Here is a 20,907-nt window from a genome sequence, read left to right as displayed (position 1 = left end):
TTTAGACTTCATTATTTAACTCAGATACACCCACAATCACTCATTAAAGATTTTTATATACACTTCTAAATAATATATATATATATATATATATGTCATGCGTATTTTGTTGATTCATGTCTTTTATTTTGAAATGTTTAGTTCCTGTTTCCCTTGTCATGTGATTTCATGTTTTCCCTCCATGTTCATGTGTCATGTTTTCATTGGATTATTGTCTTAACTTGTTATCAGTCTTGCCGTGTCATTGGTTCATGTTTTGGTAATCTTGTTATCATGTTCATTAGTTGTCTTGTCATTGGTTGTCTGTCATGTGGTTTCCATGACCATGTATCTAAGCCCTTATGTTTGCCATTGTCAAGTATTGAATGTATGTGGATGTGTTTTGTTCTAGCCAAGTCAAGTTCATGTTTATGTTTTATGTTTCACGTTTGTAGTTAGGGTTACTGGTTATCACGTTTGTAAATAAACTGCACTTGGGTTCTCTCTACACTTCGTCATTGTCATCATCATTGCCAGTGCCAGCATAGTTACAGAATACTTGACCAACTATGAACCCAGCAGATAAGCTCATACGGCTATGTCAGGGAAATCGTCCCCTGGAGGATTACGTAGAGGACATTTGCGCTCTGGCCAGTCAGGTGGATTTTAATGTGGTCGCCCTCAAGGACATTTTTAGGGTGGGGTTAAGTGAGCCGATCTCCTCCTTGATGCCTGGCGGTCACAGTTCCCTCAGCCTGGCTCAATATATCGACCTCGCCCTACAGATCATTGGTTTCACGTTCACTGTGGGGGAGGCGGATGCAGAGCCAGAGTTCCACGACATGGCCACCGCCGAGCCAGACGTCCACGTCATGGCCGCCGCCGAGCCAGAGTTCCTCGTTATGGTCGCTGAGCTAGCATCATCTTTTGCTCCATGCCATGTCACAGCAATGTCTCAGCCTGCTTCATGCCATGTCACAGCAATGTCTCAGCCTGCACCATGCCACATCACAGCATCGCCTCAGCCTGTACCATGCCACGTCACAGCATCGCCTCAGCCTTCTCCATGCCACGTCACAGCAATGCCTCAGCCCGCTCCATGCCACGTCACAGCAACGCCTCAGCCCGCTCCATGCCACGTCACAGCAACGCCTCAGCCCGCTCCATGCCACGTCACAGCAACGTCTCAGCCCGCTCCATGCCACGTCACAGCAATGCCTCAGCCTGCTCCATGCCACGTCACACCAACACCTCAGCCTGCTCCATGCCACGTCACAGCCACACCTGAGCAGTTGGACCTGGAGATGGTTCCCACCCTTATACCCACCCTTAGTTCTCCTAAGCAGGCAAGGGGAACTTTCGGCCCTCTGACCCCGCCTGGACCCTCCGAGCCCTGGACTTTGCCTTGGCCTGTCGGTCCCTCGACATTGCCTCTGCTCTGCGTTCCCTCGGCTCCACTGCGGTCCTTCAGCCTGTCGGCTTTGCCGGGGTCCCTTGTCCCTCCGGCTCCTCCTTGGTCTGTCGGTCACCTGGCTCCGCCGTGGCTCTCTGATCCTCTGGCTGCGCCTCATCCCTCTGATCTGTCAGCTCCACCGGGGACCTCCTTCCCTACGGCTCCACCTTGGTCCTCAGTCCCACCGGCTCCACCTCAGTCTTCCGATCCCCCAGCTCCACCTTGCTCCTCCGAGCCTCCAGCACCGCCATGGGCCTCCCTGCAATCGGTTCCACCCTAGCCCTTCGACTCTTCGGCTACTCTCTGGGCAGCAAGTTCCATGGCTCCGCCCCTCGAGCCTCTCATGGCTCCACCCCCCACGGACTTTGCCCTGGTCACACGTCCCACGCCTCAAGACACACCCCCCCCAGCTCCCTACAGAACTTTGAATTTATGTCATGTTTTACGTGTTTTGTTTATGTGTTGGGGCGTCAGGAGCTGCCCTTTAGTGGGGGGGGGGGGGGGGGGAATATGTCATGTGTATTTTGTTGATTCATGTCTTTTATTTTGAAATGTTTAGTTCCTGTTTCCCTTGTCATGTGATTTAATGTTTTCCCTCCATGTTCATGTGTCATGTTTTCATTGGATTATTGTCTTAACTTGTTATCAGTCTTGCTGTGTCATTGGTTCATGTTTTGGTAATCTTGTTATCATGTTCATTAGTTTAGTCTTGTCATTGGTTGTCTGTCATGTGGTTTCCCATGACCATGTATCTAAGCCCTTATGTTTGCCATTGTCAAGTACTGAATGTATGTGGATGTGTTTTGTTCTAGCCAAGTCAAGCCATGTTATGTTTATGTCAAGTCAAGTTTTAAGTCTAGTCATAGTCAAGTTCATGTTTATGTTTTATGTTTCACGTTTGTAGTTAGGGTTACTGGTAATCACGTTTGTAAATAAACTGCACTTGGGTTCTTTCTACACTTCGTCATCATTGCCAGTGCCAGCATCGTTACAATATATATATATATATATATATATATATATATATATATATATATATATATATATATATATAAATGCAAGACCTCTTGCTGTGGCATTCGACAATATAAATTGAAATGGAAACCCAAAATCATAAGGTTTATATAACTAAAATCTCTGTAGTTACAAAGATATAACCCTCATGACAACTTCCCTGAGTGACAATTAGCCCCATTCTGCCCTATATGGTTTTGTATTTTGCTTTCACTCTGTCAAGTGCATTGAGAAGCTACCTTTAAAAGCATTAGATACAAAATAAAGGTTATTCATATGCCTCTTCATAGCCAATCATAATCAATGGAGAGTAAAAGGAGAATCAATGCTAATAAGAAATGCATTAGCCACAGTTTTCATTTGTTTCTTTTTGTGAGCAGACAATAAAATTGACTGATGGGACAGCAGATAAATAAAAGAGCAGATATTGACATGCAACCCGCTATGTGTACAAACTCAATATTAATTGCTCATCCTGCTGTCTTTATATCCAAGAATAAAATGAGGAAATAGTCTCAATAACATAGTACTTGACATCCTGATGCCCTTGAATAAAGGCTGTTTAGTCAAGGATTAGTGTTTACACTACTGTTCTGTATTGCGACAAGCATGACTCTCTAACAAGAGTCTGATGCATGATTTGCATGCACTCTAATCTATTTTCATTGCTACATGCTTCATTTAGATTACTTACATGACACTTTATAATAGTTGATCATCACATTCATATTGTTTAATAATCTCATCAATGATTTATATTCCTCATAAATGCTGCACACTGCATTATTTTAAACTATACATAACTTATTTGCAGGTGACAAATAAACTTTTACATTCCGTCATTTAGCAGACACTTCCATTCAAAGGAACTAACAAATGAAGAATGCAACAATATCAACAATTCATCCCGAAGAGTCAGTAAAACGAAATATGAAAATGAATACACAGTTCCAAAACTGCTAAGAAAAGTACAAGCTAGGACAGAGATGTAGGTGTGACAGAAACAACAGCGAAATAGTAAAGTTTAAGAGAACAGATTTAAAGGGTTCATGAAATGTTTTTTTTATTCTTCTTTTTATTCTTGTATTCTTTTATTTTATTCTAATCTTCCCTGAGGTCCACTGATAATGTCAGTAACATTTTATTTTTTCACCAAAACTGTCATAGTTTAGTAATAAATTATCATTTTCCACCCTGTCTCTGGCCCTCTGTCTCAAAAGGTTGGTTTTGGCCTCAGCGTCTCCTTTAAACTTGTTTAACAATGTAAACGCCCACTTTTCTGACTGGCTAACATTGTGCATACCTTCAAATTCAGCCATTTTTGAAACTCAGTCGGAAGAGTATAAACAAGCCCTCCACAACATTATAAAACTAAATTTCAGGGTTTACACATAACGTACACCCAACACATTGCATCCGAATATATTAAACTATTCACATCAGCACCATAACTATCAAACAGTCATAACATATGAAATATTAATGAATGAAACTTTTTACTCACGGTTTTGCTGTCAAGTTCAAGTGTTTTTAACGGCCCCATTCTTCAATAACAGTTCCTTTGCAAAGCTTGAATCATATTATGACTGCAGTCGACGCTGATATTAGCCACACATACACAGTCCATAGCACAGTGAAACATGATGCTCACACATAGTGCACTGAGGCGCAGATCACCAGAAATGCATCAGAACGGTCAAAGACGTCCAGTTATTGCTTGTTTACATACACTAACAAATACAAATGGCGTAGATGGGCACAAGAACAGCAAGATGCAGAGCAGCTGAATGAAGCCGAACAGAGTCTCCTTTTTTGAGTTGTAACTGACACAGTGTCTTTTAAAAGCGGTGCGTTAAACATGACAACTGTCAAAGACGTCTGTTAAATGCATGTTATGCACATAAAAAAAAAAAAAAAAATAGTCCAAATGGGTCCCCTTTGTTGTTTAGGAATAGTTGTAGGCCTATCTCTCTCCCTCTCTGTTTAGGCACTGAGCACCATTGGGCGGGGCCAAGGGTGTGGTGACACATGTTGTGGGGCATATAAATACAACTGAGCAATGTCTCATGACATCATGAACACACAGTTTTCAAAATGAGACGTTTCAGCAGGATGGTGACTATAAATGCTCTTTTAAGACTGGGGAGGAAGTTTTGACTTCTGAAATTTACAGTATTGTTTTTATAGTACAGTTACCTTGTACATGTCTAAATATCAAGGAAAATTATATTTTACATTTCATGACCCCTTTAATAAAGGTTAGTATAAGTTTGCTGCTGTAAAAGAGCCGGTGCTCAAGTGCTCACAGAAGAGTTTTGACTTTGGCCAAAAACACAATGTAGCTAAATATGGTTGGCACTGCTCTTCTTAGAGCTTAAGTTTGTTTTGCACACACAGGACACATACACACTGCAAAGTTTTGGGAGTAACAAACTTTCCAAGATAAATACACGATTACTACAGAAAATAATTTCACTCACAAGATGTGTGAAACAGGCCTAACACTTAACCGTTAGACCATAAAATCATGTACATGAGATTAAGATTTCTGCCATAACAGCAGCCTAAATCTGGAATAATAGGGTTACTATGTTACTATGAATGCAAACTTTAATACTGTGAAAATGACACTCTGTTAGCATAACATAAATAAATATATATAAATAAATAAACATTTCCAACATTCTTTTGAATGTCCATGTACTAAAATAAAATATTTGATGCCATGAGTGTACCTTTGCAGAGCTAATGTGTGCTTCTAAATCACTTGCACCTTTATTAGCAACTGACACATAAGTGCCAGCTTTACATGTCATACATTCTGCTTCCCACGGATCTCGACCTGGACGATAGCATGGGAATTGTTTGTGCAAATCTTCTGTAAATTTGCACTTTTGTTTGGGCATTGTTTTCACTCAGCAGTCATTTGCTGCTACTGTCAAGCAACTGTTTGATGCCGAACACAACAGCACTTCACGCGTTCGTGGAGAGATTGACAGGCAGGAATTTGGCCAACAGTTGCTGCAAGCCTCTTATAATCGACCAGTTGGTGTGCGAGAAGGCGGGACTTACAAAGGGGGGTTAAAGCAATGCAAATATGCGTGCACACACAATGAAGTATTAGACCAGATACACATCATAATGCAACTAAAGCCGAATCCAGGACATTTTCACAAATTTAGAAATCCCAGAAAAAGAGGACATGTCCGGGAAAAAGAGGACGTATGTTCACCCTACCTAAAGCCGTCTTATTTTACTTGGAGCTTGGGTGCATCATGGGGATGCTTGTTGAGATCACATGACCAGCCAAATACTAAACATTTTATCTCATTTTAAAGCTGTACTACTAATATTGTTGGCTCTTGTATAATTGACAGTGTTGTGTATGTTTCTCAAAAAAGTAAATAATTACAAATTTGATACCGGAAGTGCTCCCAGGCCAGTAGCGTGCTAATTCCTTTGTTATTGTTTACGTCCTTGAAATGGTCTATAGGCTTATAAACTATCACACAACCGCAGGATGTACAGCAGAATAATATCCTAATGTCGGATCATTTTCAAACAAAAGCATTTATAGTAAAAGAGTAAGTAGATCATTCACTTGTGACTCGTTGCTGAGTGTTGTATTGAAGAGACGATAATAAATTCTGCTTCTTACTTTACCAAGAGCATGACGATGCTGTATTTTCCTGTCTCCATGTAAACCACCATTTGTATTTATCTACAAAACCTCCAATAATGCCTTTATTTATTTCCAAAGGCGCTATGTGATAAGCCATGCTGAATGCGAGATCTGCACGTCTGTTTATTCTTCATCGCTAAGAAAGAGAAAATTATCTCTGACAAGAACAAAGCTTTTAAACGCAATGCACGGTTGTTGTTTTTTTATATATATATATATATATATATATATATATATATATATATATATATATATATATATACTAAAAATTGTAAGAAGACAGCTGTTATGGCTCAATTAGACAGTTATAGGGGGCCCCCTTGTGGCTAGAGAGGGAAGGGAGAATGTAACTGCAAGAAGAGAGAGTTGTAGCTAGATGTCACAGGCATATGCATGCTCACAGAGTTTTTCATCATCATGAAGTGCACATATAAGTCGGAAGCCATGGGTTCCATGGGCGATGGGGGACTCCAAGTAGGATTTCACTTAGGGCCCCCATATGCTCAAAAATGTCCCTGCTTATACCGGAAGAGGTCCACATTTAGGGTTGATAATGGCGGCGCCCTAGTTACACTGAAAAACAAGGTGGATACCGGAAGCGGTGCATGTTTTGCACTGTACTTTCAAAAGAACCGGCTCTTTATAATCATTCTTTAGGGAACTGAACTATACCGGAAGCGTCATATGTATCACGCTATATATTCAAAAGAGCCGGCTCATAAAAGTAATTTGTTCGGAAATCAAAATACACTTTTTGAAATGCTGAAATGCACTGCTGGAAACACTGTCAGAGTAATTTAGTGCAGTGTTCCATTCTCACCAGCGGAAAATTCATGTAAGAGAACCGTTAATACAGTGCCGGTCCTAGCCTTCTGGGGGCCCTAAGCAAAACTTTGTCTGTAACACTGAAAATGATCCCTCTACCCCCGAGACTATAGTCTCAAAGAGCAGTTTTGTAGTAAACAAACACACAGTGAGTTGATTCAAAGGAACATTAGTATTTATTCCTTTTTATACTGACAATAAACCAATGGAAAATAAGGTGCCAACTTTCAATAAATAAAAGGAAAAGGAACATAAGGTCAGTCTGCTGGGTCAGTTGACAGGGCATTTGCTGGCTGTACATTACTGCGGTCTGCACTTGTGCCTGCTTTAGCTAGCTGTACATTACTGGCATCTCGCTGGTGCTGTTGGTCTCAGGCCCGGTTCTACGGGGGGGGCTCGAAGGTGCTAAGCAGAATTCATAGCTGAATTATCGCACTCAATCCACCACCTGTTGGATGAGATTTCTGCTCTGGGATAAAGCAGGCCATAACTGCTGGTCTAGGATCAGTTTCCCAAAGACAAATTCAAACATAAACTATTAGTGAAACGTTTCAACTGACTGTAGATCAGTGGTCCGGATAACATCTTTCTTCCGACATCGCTTGCTGCATTCATGTGCAGTGAAAACAAACAGAAGCTTTTACTGATTGTACATAAAAGAAAATAATAAATAATAATTTCTTAAACAAATGCAGTGTATTTCATGTTTTGGTCGCATTAAAGAAAGAGAATTTTTTTTAGGTAGCATTAAACATGATTTCATCTAAAAAAATTAATATATTACGTCTCTACTTTATACAGAGCACACCCATTACTTTCAGAAGCACCCTCAGCGATTTTGATTTGGGACTGGGCCTGGCTAATCTTACTGATGAACTTGAGAATTGTCCCAGAAGGCAGATAAAAAACTATTTGATACTTCACTTAAAATGTCCTAACACAGTAATATTGCAAAGTGAGGGGGGTGGGGGTGAGGGTTGTCAAGTTGTTGAGCCATTTTATTTACATTTTACATTTATTCATTTGGCAGACACTTTTATCCAAAGCGACTTACAAAAGAGGAAAACATAAGTGAATCATCTTAAGATAACAGTGGTATGAAAAGTGCTGTATTACAAAGTTTCATTAGCATCATAATCGTATTAGAAACAGAATAAATTGCAATAGATTTTTTTTTTTTTTAATGACTGGTTAAGTGCTCATGGAAAAGATGTGTTTTTAGTCATTTTTTGAAGACAGAGAGTGAGTCAGCTTCACGAATGGAGTTGGGAAGGTCGTTCCACCAATGTGGTACGATGAAGCTGAAAGTCCGGGAAAGCGTTTTGGTGCCTCTTTGTGTTGGTTCAGCAAGGCGACGTTCCTTAGCCGACCGCAGGCTTCTAGTGGGCATGTAGCTCTGCATAAATGATTTTAGGTATGCTGGAGCAGACCCAGTGACTGTTCTGTATGCCAGTATCAGAGCGTTGAATTTGATATGTGCATCAACTGGCAGCCAGTGGAGAGAGACAAGGAGTGGTGTAACATGTGCTCTCTTTGGTTCATTAAAGACCAGACATGCTGCTGCATTCTGGATCATTTGCAGGGGTCTAATTGCACATGCAGGGAGGCCTGCAATGAGAGCGTTACAGTAGTCCAGTCTAGTTATGACAAGTGACTGGACAAGCAGTTGTGTGGCATGTTCAGAGAGGAAGGGTCTTATCTTCCTGATATTGTAGAGTGTAAATCTACATGATCTTGCGGTCTTTGAGATGTGGTCTGTGAAATTTAGTCTGTTGTCGATGGTTACCCCTAGATTTCTGACCGATTTGGAAGGCGTTACTGTAGTTGCACCCAGCTGCACGGTGATGTTGTGTTCAACAGCAGTGTTGACTGGAAAGACAAGGAGTTCAGTCTTGGCTGGGTTGAGTTGCAGGTGGTGCTCCTTCATCCAGGCCGAGATGTCTGCCAGGCAGGCAGAAATTTGAGCAGTCACTGTGGTATCGTTGGGCTGGAAAGACAAGTAGAGTTGCGTGTCAACAGCGTAGCAGTGGTAAGAGAAACCATGTGCCTGAATGATGGATCCCAGTGATGTTGTGTATATAGAGAAGAGAAGTGGCCCAAGCACTGATCCCTGAGGTACCCCAGTAAGTAGCTGATGTGGCTTGGATACCTCACCTCTCCAGGCTACTTGAAGGACCTACCTGAGAGATAGGAAGTAAACCAGTCAAGCACAGTTCCTGTGATGCCCAGCGAGGAGAGGCTAGAGAGTAAGATCTGATGGTTGACTGTGTCAAAGGCTGCAGAAAGGTCCAGAAGAATCAGGACGGATGATCTGGATTCAGATTTCGCCTGTCTCAGCGACTCGGTGGAGTGTCCATTTTTGAAGCCTGACTGATTGTCATCCAGCAGCTTGTTCTGTGAGAGATAGGCAGAGATTTGATTGAAAACTGCCCTTTCAAGTGTTTTTGCCATGAATGTGATGAGAGAGACTGGTCTGTAGTGTTCTATTTGTGTGGGATTAAGTGCGGGTTTCTTCAGCAGTGGGGTCACTCGAGCCTGCTTAAATGTTGTGGGAAAAGTGCCTGTAAGTAGAGATGTGTTAATTATGTGTGTGAGTGCAGTTAGGATGGATGGAGAAATGGCCTGGAGAAGGTGAGAAGGAATGGGGTCAAGGGAACCGGTGGTGGGGTGGTTGGAGAGGAGGAGTTTAGAGACCTCAGTGTCAGTCAGAGGATAGAACAAAGAGACAGAAGAGTTGCATACAGGAGACAGGTGTTTGACAGGGTGTGGTGCTAAGAATGTATTGCTGATGGTTGTAACCTTATTAGTAAAAAATGTGGTGAAGACATCTGCTGTCAGTGATGTGTCTGGTGGTGGAGGGGGAGGGCAGAGAAGTGTGTTGAATGTTCTAAACAAGCTGCGAGTGTCTGTGGTGCTTTTGATCTTGTTCTGGTAATAGGAGGTTTTTGCAGATTTAACATTATCTGAAAAAGTTGCAAGCAGAGACTGATATTTACCTAGATCTGCTGGATCTTTAGATTTCCGCCATCTCCTCTCAGCTGCCCTGAGGTCAGTCCGATGTTCACGAAGGACGTCAGACAGCCAGGGGCTGGGTGGTGTAGCACGTGCTGGCATAGAGGAGATAGGACAGATGTTGTCTAGACAGGTTGTTAAAGTAGAGCTTAGTGTGTCTGTGGTAGTGTTTACATCAAGTGTGGTAAATACATTTAGTGTGGGAAGAGAGGTAGAGACAGCAGTGGAAAGGCGTGAGGGTGAAAGAGAATGGAGGTTATGGCGAAAGGAAACCAAAGGTGGAGACTGTTTTAATGTAGATGGGAGGGTCATGCTGAATTGAACAAAGTAGTGATCAGAGATATGTAAAGGAGTAACAAGAATATTTGAGTTGGTACAGTTACGTGTAAAAATGTTTTTCCAAGTCAAATGAGGCCAGGAGAGTATTCAGTTCAGTGGCCTGGGGCTTTTCTTGGTGTATGTTGAAATCACCAAGAACCACAAGTGGCGTACCATCCTCCGGCAAGGAGGACAGCAGGACATCCAACTCCTCAAGAAAGTTTGTCAGCTGACCTGGAGGGCTATAGATGACAACAACATGTATTTTTGTGAGTTGCACTGTAGTAATAGCATGGAATTCAAAACTAGTATTGTTACATAGTGAAGAGTGTGGTGAAAAAGTCCAGTTGTTATGAATGAGCAAACCTGTTCCCCCACCCCTACCGGTGTGTCGAGGGGTGTGAGAGAAGGAGAAGTTGTTGGAGAGAGCAGCAGGTGTTGCTGTATCCTCTGGACGTATCCATGGTTCTGTCAGTTCCAGGATGCTGAGGGTGGACTGTTTGGCAAAGGCTGGAATGAAGTCAGCTTTGTTCACAGCTGACTGGCAGTTCCAGAGTCCCACTGAGAAAGAGAGTGGAGCAGGGGCTGAAGTGCAAAGTGACCGTAGGTTGTGTGGGTTGCATTTGGTCTTGCATCAATATCGTGTAAACGGTCTGTAACAGATAACAGGGATGTGCTTGAAGGCATGTGTTATTCGTGAAGTAGACATGTTAGTATATAGAATGAAAATAAGAAAAGAGACACAATAACAAGATACTTAAGTGCTATGGTGAGGGGCACCTTGTAGGTGTCCTTGCTCAGGTAGACTCACTGGTCTTTACCCAAGTAGGTCTTCACATGAGGAGGGCTTTTTTGCGGCCGGCCCACTGGAAAAAGTCCCGGTTCTCCCGATGGCCAGTCTGCATTTTTTCTCAAGAAATCTGAAGTAAACATATTAGCAAATTTCTCTAAATGTGCACACTTTTGACTAAAAGATCTAATGGATATTGTTTATTGAAGCATTGACATGACAGCCTATTCAACAGAACTTGCATGATTGCACAGGTATGTGCATATTACATTCTTTACAAATCACTTATGTTAAGTTTTGATTTTGTATGCTTTAATGTGTACTCCTGACACAAATTAAGAAATTACTTTTGATGTGGGATTCTTGTCATAAAACAGTAGTATAATATCAAAGCTGGAGAATTGGAGTATAAGCTTTAATGATAATATAAAGAATAAGAATTTAAATATGATAAAAGTACATACCTTATTCTTGCTTAATCGTTTCACTTTACTGGTGTGTTTTTTCCATTTTTCAGCTCCTAACGTATAGTAACCATAGCCATGCCAATCTATGTTACGCAACTCATGAAATGAAATTATGAATTATAATAACCCCCCAACCCCCTCCGCTACAGTTGATATGACATTTATATTTGCATGTTATATGAATATATATATTTTACCATTTTGTTTATGTTTGCATCAAGGGGCTCTTGGCTGTGATTGAAAACTTAGGCAGCTGACTTGTTGCCTTACTGCTTAATCAGTTAACGGCTTAACTGACAGCAATTTTGAATGAATAGAATTCATAAAGGAACTGGTCTCAGTACAGTTTAAAAAAGCACCTTATTTTCATCGCCAGTGTGTGTGTGTGTGTGTGTGTATATATATATATATATATATATATATATATATACATTTATATATTTATACACACACACACACACACACACACACTGGCAGCCAAAAGTTTGGAATACTGTACAGATTTTGCTGTTTTGGAAGGAAATTGGTACTTTAATTTACGAAAGTGGCATTCAACTGATCACAAAGTATAGTCAGGACATTACTGATGTAAAAAACAGCACCATCACTATTTGAAAAAAGTTATTTTTGATCAAATCAAGGCAGGCCCTATTTCCAGCAGCCATTACTCCAACACCTTATCCTTGAGTAATCATGCTAAATTGCTAATTTGGTTCTAGAAAATCACTTGCCATTATATCAAACACAGCTGAAAGCTATCTGGTTCGCTAAATGAAGCTTAACATTGTCTTTGTGTTTGTTTTTGGGTTGCCACAGTATGCAATAGACTGGCATGTCTTAAGGTCAATATTAGGTCAAAAATTGCAAAAAAGAAACAGCTTTCTCTAGAAACTCGTCAGTCAATCATTGTTTTGAGAAATGAAGGCTATACAATGCTTGAAATTGCCAAAAACGTGAAGATTTAATACAAAGGTGTACACTACAGTCTTCAAAGACAAAGGACAACTGGCTGTAACAAGGACAGAAAGAGAGGTGGAAGGCCAGATGCACAACTAAACAAGAGGATAAGTACATCAGAGTCTCTAGTTTGAGAAATAGACGCCTCACATGTCCTCAGTTGACAGCTTCATTGAATTCTACCTGCTCAACATCAGTTTCATGTACAGCAGTAAAGAGAAGACTCAGGGGTGCAGTCCTTATGGGAAGAAATGCAAAGAAAAAGCCACTTTTGAAACAGAAAATCAAAAAGAAAAGGTTAGAGTGGGCAAAGAAACACAGACAATGGACAACAGATAATTGAGTGTTATGGATCTTAACCCCATTGAGCTTTTGTCGGATCTGCTACATTGCAAGGTGCGTGAGAAGTGCCCAACAAGACAGCCACATCTATGGCAAGTGCTACAGGAAGCATGGGGTGAAATGTCACCTGAGTATCTGGACAAACTGACAGCTAGAATGCCAAGGATCTGCAAACCTGTCATTGCTGCATGTGGAGGATTTTTGATGAGAACTCTTTGAAGTAGTTTAAGAAGTTCTGAAAAAAAAAAAAAAAATGTTTTCAAATTGTAATAGTAATTTTTCACATTATTAATGTCCTGACTATACATTGTGATCAGTTGAATGCCGCTTTGGTGAATAAAAGTACCAATTTCTTTCCATAAGTGCAAAATCTGTACATTATTCCAAACTTTTGGCTGCCAGTATGTATATATATATATATATATATATATATATCTCACATAAAAATAAATTATTAATAAAATACATAAAATATACATAAATACTATTATTTTTGAAATATGTGTATCCCAATTAATGTACTTAAAGGTAATAAACTTTCTTGAAAGTCAGTAATCTGTATAAGAATGTAATGTATTACGCTACTTTTTGTACTAAAAATTTAAAAATTATTTTGTAGTCACATTTCATCCACCAAGAGAAATACTCCAATCTTTAAGAATTTGTTTAACCAGCTCAGTTTGTTGGACTTTCTGTAAAGCAGACAGCATTTTACAGTAGCTTGTCTTTTTGTATCCCCACCCACAGATAAGTGATCAGGATGGTAGCAGCAGCACAGATCGATGCGGACAGACCGAAGCGATGGAGGAGACAACGCCAGACCCTGCTTTTGTGGATGTGGACCAGGGTCTGACTCTGGCATGCATCGCCTTCCTCTGTCTGCTGCTGATCGCAATGATCATCCGCTGTGCCAAAGTCATCATGGACCCCTACAGCGCCATACCCACCTCGACCTGGGAGGAGCAGCACCTGGACGATTAGCAGATCCGATTGTGCGTAAATAGACCAACTCGCATGCTGGAAGACGTGTACATTTGGACATTTTCCCCATCACCTCTGCTAATAAACATGCACCTACAAGAGATTTATGCAGTACAAACTGTAAAATAGATACATAGATAATAATAGATAATAGAGTTTTTCTTTAGCATGTTGCTAAGCTAACAGTCTGATTGTATAATACATAAAAATACAAAGCACACATAAATATTGGGTAAAATTGTGCATTAAGCTTGTCACAATGCTTTATAAGTTTGGCTTCTCCGTGAAGGACACATGCGATGCCTCTTCGAAGGCAGCATATACTTTTTGAAACAGACTTCGTGGGAGTGCACCGATAATACCTTAAAATTCTGCCTATGCAGGTAACTCACTAGATTTTGAAACAGAGTCACACACATGTAAAATGTGAAGGCTTCCCTTGCTTTGAAGATATTTTACTGCATTCAGCTTTAGTTTATTTTTTGCTAACTAGCTTACATCACACAAGAAGGCATGAAGGCTTACACGAGTTCTCTCCTGACACCTATTGCCTCTTTTTTACTCATTTCCTAGCAGTATCTGTTCTGGACAGGAGTTGCCATCATCTGGACATAATATGCCATCACCTCAGTACAAAGCACAGCAAGTCATGGTCACACTTTCCCTAAGATCGAACCAGCCAATATCTGACACCTCCAACCCACACCGTCCTGACTCATCAGTGTCGGAACACAAGAGGACCACAATGAATCCTGCCTGAAACTTTTAATAAGATACACAAATGCATTGTGAGCAAGTGTATTTTTTATATTCATTATGGTTAAAACTGGAAGCAATTCGTTATTTGCGAAACATACTGTATGCAAGTATGTGAGCGCAAATGCTTCTCACTACACAAGCTTAATTGCATGACGTGTTGGGGTTCAGAAATATGTCAGACATCCCTTTACAAGCCTCATAATTCCAGCAATGATTGAGTCTGCATTTGAGTTAAAGGAATAGTTCTCCTGAAAATAAACATTCTCATTATTTACTCAACCCCATGCTGTTCAAAGTTGTATGCTGTTGGTTTTTTCTTCTTCTTTGTAACACATAAAGAGAAATTAAGAAGAAAATGCAAGATGGAAAATTACATATGAGAGCTGCAGCAGAGGGGGAGATTTTCCATGAATAATTACTTAAATGTATGTCTGTTGCAAAAACAAAACTATCATATGACTGCTGAAGACTTGCAATGTAGTGCACACAAGGCATATGGATTGCTTTTATGATACTTTTATATTTGGTCCTTTTGGGCCTTGACATTGTTCCTTGGAAAAATAATAGCAAATGGTTTTGGAGTGGCATGGGGTTAGAAAATAATGACAGAATGTTCATTTTTGGGTAAACTGTACCTTTAAGCATCAGCAGCATCATTACTGTTGCATTCAACTTCCTTTTAACTTTGACTTTATAAGAGCATCTGTTTCATTTTTATTTATCAGCTCATACAATCTGTGTCTATTGAATCTATTTGATTCAGTTTTCTGTTGCCCTTGATTAAATGTATTGTACATATTTGTAGCTATATTCTACACTGCATGATTTCAAGTGCCTCTGCTGAAATAATAAATTAAGTCATGAATGAATTTATCCTTACCACATGCCTTGATGAATGTGTAGTAGCACACAATAAAGGACAAATGAATTAAAAGCCAGTGTTTTATCTGATGAAAACTTGTGCTTGTGCTACTTGTCTATATATTTTAGATTATAACAAATCTAACATTTTTGGTAGTTGTAACACAATAATCCTTGCTAATTTTTATTATCTTAAATATATTAAACCATGGTCTATTAGATAGTAATACTTTATTCTGATCGGCTGGAATGTTTGCACTAAAACAGTTTACTCTGCTGTCCTCCATAATGAGACATTGTGGGAATTTAAATGCCTCTGTTCAAACTACATCCAGATGCAAATATAGTGTAGCAAGTCTGAACAGTCTCAGAGCCAGGATTAACCATCACAAAACACAAAAGTATCAAGTAATACAATGCCTTCTTTAAATCAATTGTGAAGGGCTACAGGAAAAATGGAAAAGACACCGGTGTTCATTAGCCCCATATTATCATTATTACATAGAGTATAATGATATTGTAGTATGTTTATCACTTATACTGTATATCCTTTTCTGGGTTGGGGAGAATGGAATACATGTAACGGGATTACTTATTTAAAACACAAAATATTATTAACTGTATTCCACTACAGTTACAATTTAAATCATTAGTAAACAGAAAACAGTTATATTCAAAAAGCATTTTGATAACAAATGAAATTACTTTGCATTTTATTGTCATTTGATTTATTTCATATTTAGTCTATTTAGTTGGAAAAAATATAGATCTAAATGATGCAATCCGAGGAGAGGTTGAACAATGGTGAAACACTTTCTTATGATGTGTTACATTCATACAAGCTAACAGAGGGCGATTTCACACTGTTATGAGTGAAAAGGTGGATATGATGTCATTGGTGAACTTTCCATTTGGGAGTATAACAGAGAGAATCCACATACGATCAGGAAAAGATGTCATTGTGTACACTCTGTGGGGTTTTGAAGTAAGTTTGGAGCAGCAGATATAGTAAACCTTGTGTAAACTTTCATGTGAACATTTAGCTCCATGTTAGATCATTTTTGCATTGTTTTCCTGTAACAATATCTAAAAATCCTTAAAACAAGATTTTACTCTATCTCATTTTAGAAGCATCACTGCAAATTATATTTAGGCCTTTTCAAATACATTACAAATAGATCAAATACATTACAAATTACATTTTAAAGCATGTATTCTGTAATCTGTAGTGTAATACATTTTAAAAGTAATCCTCCCAACTCTGATCCTTATTTACAATATGCTGTTTATCAATACTGAGTCCAACTTGGAGAAAATTTGAAATGCACCTCCATTTTCCCCTTACACACCCATTGTAAGGAAAGTATGTTTTGAGAAGGAAACCTGGACCTATCTTCTGCAGTCCGGCAAGACTATTTGAATTGTAATATGATAAACATCATCTAATATTTCTGTGCTGCTCAGCACACACATGGTAGAGAGTGCCACTCACTCATGCATGGCTGACTGAAGCGGTGAATGCAAGACGATTTTAAACCCAGCCTTTAGAGGTTTAGTCAGAGCCCCTCTTCCAGGGGGAGCCTTCAAGGTTAGCAAAACAAAGCATAACACAGTAGTACACTGGCTATGAGACCAGAGGCCGTTCTTTTTTAATGGATGTCGTCAATGGAGGAGATGCCTCAATATGCTGAATAAACTGCTTTTGTAAGGAAACAGCTTTTTATCACTTAATGAACTGACCCCCTGTCTGCTAATCTTCAACAAGTTTTACACTTTACAATCCTTTTGGAGTGAAATACAGTGCATTCATAAAGTATTCAGACCCCTTCATTTTTTTCACATTTTGTTATGATGCAGCCTTATGCTAAAATGCTTTAAATTATTACTTTTTTCACTTCAATCTACAATCCATACCCCATAATGATAAAGCAAAAACCAGATTTTTGATAACTTTTGAAATTTTATTAAAAAGAAAAAACTTAAATATTATATTGACATAAATATTCAGACCCTTTGCTATGACACTTGAAATTTAGCTCAGGTGCATCCCATTTCTCTGGATCATCTTTGAGATGTTTCAACACTTTGACTGGAGTCCACCTGTGGCAAATTCAATTGATTGGACATGATTTGGAAAGGCACACACCTGTCTACATAAGGTCTCATAGCTGAAAATGCATATCAGAGCAAAAACCAAGCCATGAAGTCAAAGGAACTGCCTGCAGAGCTCAGAGACAGGATTGTGTCGAGGCACAGATCTGGGGAAGGCTACAGAAAAATGTCGGCTGCATTGCAGGTTCCCAAGAGCACAGTGACCTCCATAATTCTTAAATGGAAGAAGTTTAAGAGCTGGCCGCCTGGCCAAACTGAGCAATCGGGGGAGAAGGGCCTTGGTAAGAGAGGTGGCCAAGAACCCGATGGCCACTCTGGTTTAGCTTCAGAGATCATGTGCGGAGATAAGAGAAACTTGCAGAAGGACAACCATCACTGCAACACTCCACCGATCTGGGCTTTATGGCAGAGTGGCCAGACAGAAGCCTCTCCACAGTGCAAGACACATGAAAGCCTGCTTGGAATTTGGAAAAAAAGCACCTAAATAACTCTTAGAGTGTGAGAAAAAAGATTCTCTGTTTTGATGAAACGAAGATTGAACTGTTTAGCCTCAATTCCAAGCATCATGTCTGGAGGAAACCAGGCACGACTCATTACTTGTGCAATACCATCCCAATGGTGAAGCATGGTGGTGGTAGGACTGAGGGACTGGTCAGGGTTGAAGGAAAGCTGAATGCAGCTAAATGCAGAGATATCCTTAATGAAAACCTGGTCCAGAGCACTCAGGACCTCAGACTGGGCCAAAGGTTCAACTTCCAACAGGACAATGACCCTAAGCACACAGCCAAGACAATGCAAGAGGGGCTTAGAGACAACTCTGTGAATGTCCTTGAGTGGCACAGCCAGATCCCAGACTTAAACCCAATCGAACATCTCTGGAGACACCTTAAAATGGCTGTCCACTGACAGTCCCCACCCAACCTGACAGAGTTTGAGAGGATCTGCAGAGAAGAATGGCAGAAAATCCCCAAATCCAGGTGTGCAAAGCTTTTCGCATCATACCCAAAAAGATTTGAGGCTGTAATCGCTGCCAAATGTGCTTCAACTAAGTACTGAGTTAAGGGTCTGAATACTTATGTCAATGTGATATTTCAGCTTTTTCTTTTTAATAAATTTGCGAAGATATCAAAAATCTGTTTTTTGCTTTGTCATTATGGAGTATTGAGTGTAGATTGATGTGGAAAAAAAAAAACATTTAAAGCATTTTAGCATAAGGCAGCAACATAACAAAATGTGGAAAAAAATGAAGGGGTCTGAATACTTTATGAATGCACTGTATGAGCGGAGTTTACTATAATGAAACTGTGGTCACAGAAAAGTCACAGACAATTTTGTGACAAGTCCGTTAATTGATCTCCCCATTAATTTGTATGGTATCTGCAAACTGTGATTTACCGTCGGAACTCTCTGAACATGGTTCATTGACGTCAGGGCCATTATGAGACTCACCTAATCCAAGTTCACCTTTTAGGCTTTCTCCTATGATAGAGACACGGAGGTCGGTGGTTTTAGTAATTGCGCAAGGCCAAATCGAAACTTCAATCTATTATTTCAGTCAGGGCCACTTCTGTCCAGAGCTGGCCCTGCCTAATAAGTGACATATGCAGCTGCATAAGGCCCTGGCTGCCACCAGGGGCCCCCCTACCACTGGTTTAGTAGAGCCATATAATTATTTGCAATAAGTGAAAATAGCACTGGGCACACAAACCAGCTATATGCATGCCAATTGTCCGATGGAAACTGTCAAAACTATAAAAAATATTGCCTACGCTTTGAAAAAAAGACATGGAGAGATAAGTATGTGAATTTGACCTCCCTCAGCATAAAATATGATGTGGTGACAATAGTAAGACAGCTGGTTAGTTGTAAGAGCAAAAGTTCGAGTCCACCTTTTGCCTATTTCAGTATTTTCCCCTTATCGATCTATGTAAGCGAAGACATACAGTACACGCCATCGGAAAGTCACTTATTTAAAATAAAAATGAACACGAAAGGTCTAAATAAAGTGTATGGGGACTAAATAAAGTCCCCTAAATAAAGGGGACTGTGATATCACTGATAAATTTTTATCGTGATCACTACAGTTTATGAAACACATGATTGGCGGCTTTTACTAGAAGCTCAGCATCTCATGGGTCAGTGGAACGAAGGTCGCGGTAACACATTTCCTGGACCTGAAGAAACCGCTCTCTCTAAAGCTGCTCTCTGCATTTGAAGACAACAGTGACGAGGTACCATTATGTGACACATCAGGTGCGTTTCTTCCCGCTGCCAGCAATATAGTTATGTTCAGTCACAATAGCCTACTTATTAGATTATATACTTTTTTTATTATACACAAGGGTGCAAATACCATATGCCACTATTTATAGCAAGTGTTCTGTACCATACCTTAATTTGGTAATTGAATTCTTTCTTATTTATTTGCACAGAATTTAATTAAATATATTTATTAATTTGTGCATGTGATGTGTGTTTGGTTAGTTTGTGTGCCAGTGACTCTGTGCTGGAAAGCAATTTTATGTTGTGTTTCAGTTGGAAGTGTCTGTGTTATTAAAGTCTTTGTGATTGTTCACCCAGTTCCCACTTCCTCCGTCTGTCCTCACGGCCCGGCCATGCCCTCCTTCTCTTCACAGCACAATTTATAGGTGTATTGGAAGGTAGGGGGGCCCCATTTTGAAAATCTGCTTAGGCCCCCAAAATGCAAGGGCCGGCCCTGCTTCCATCAAATGAATACTAACTTGAATATTTGATTGAATACTTTATTGATTGTACACAATTTTAGCATTTGTTGGTGTCAGCCTCAAAAACAATAATGTGACAAGGAGGAGGGCGGGACCAGGGCATTAGGATGGACGCCTGGTGCTGAGATACCGCAATCAACCGGGAGAGGGATAAAGAGGAGCCGGACAGTCAGTTCGAGAGAGAGAGGGAGGGAGGTGCACACAGCCGCTAAACGTGTGCATTCTGCCTGTTGGACAGAAAAGTCATCAGAATGAGAGAGCACACTGAGCTGTGTGTGCGTTATGGTTCTGTTATGCTGAAAAGCAATTTTATGTTATGTTGAATTAAAAGTCTTTTGGTTGTAAACCCAGTTCCCGCTTCCTCCTTTACGATGAGCAAGAGACCTATCTGCCACAAATCCTACAAGAATACAGCAACAAGCATATCATGTATATTTATTCTGCTCACCTATTATTTTTATAGTCATCTCTCATCTTATTTTTGGATCATCCATCATCTACTCCTTGGTAAAACACACAGAGTTCATGATGGCACGGATCTGTACCTTTAAGAGCGAGTGCTCACTAAAAAGCGTATCACTCACATACCATTTCAGATTTCAAGTAATTTT

The 20,907-nt window shown here is 40.1% G+C and overlaps 1 protein-coding gene across 3 annotated transcripts in view; it reads left to right on the top strand.

Annotated features, from left to right (window-relative positions):
• LOC127442745 (cortexin domain-containing 1) overlaps positions 1-15,508 on the top strand; it is a 55,124-nt gene extending 39,616 nt beyond the window's left edge. Inside the window, exons 2-3 of one of the 3 annotated variants that reach the window (XM_051700929.1) lie at positions 13,587-13,831; positions 14,397-15,508. In XM_051700929.1, the coding sequence (XP_051556889.1) occupies positions 13,641-13,820 (180 nt within the window). In that variant the 5' untranslated portion in view covers positions 13,587-13,640 and the 3' untranslated portion in view covers positions 13,821-13,831; positions 14,397-15,508. Of the gene's footprint in view, positions 1-13,586 lie in introns of all 3 variants that reach the window. The other 2 variants (XM_051700926.1, XM_051700921.1) reach the window with 2 other exon arrangements.
• Positions 15,509-20,907: the final 5,399 nt, after the last annotated feature.

Source organism: Myxocyprinus asiaticus, chromosome 1, assembly GCF_019703515.2.
Source record: "Myxocyprinus asiaticus isolate MX2 ecotype Aquarium Trade chromosome 1, UBuf_Myxa_2, whole genome shotgun sequence".
Taxonomy (NCBI): Eukaryota; Metazoa; Chordata; class Actinopteri; order Cypriniformes; family Catostomidae; genus Myxocyprinus; species Myxocyprinus asiaticus.
Note: the sequence above shows the minus strand (reverse complement) of the source record. Positions and strands in the feature narration are given on the sequence as shown.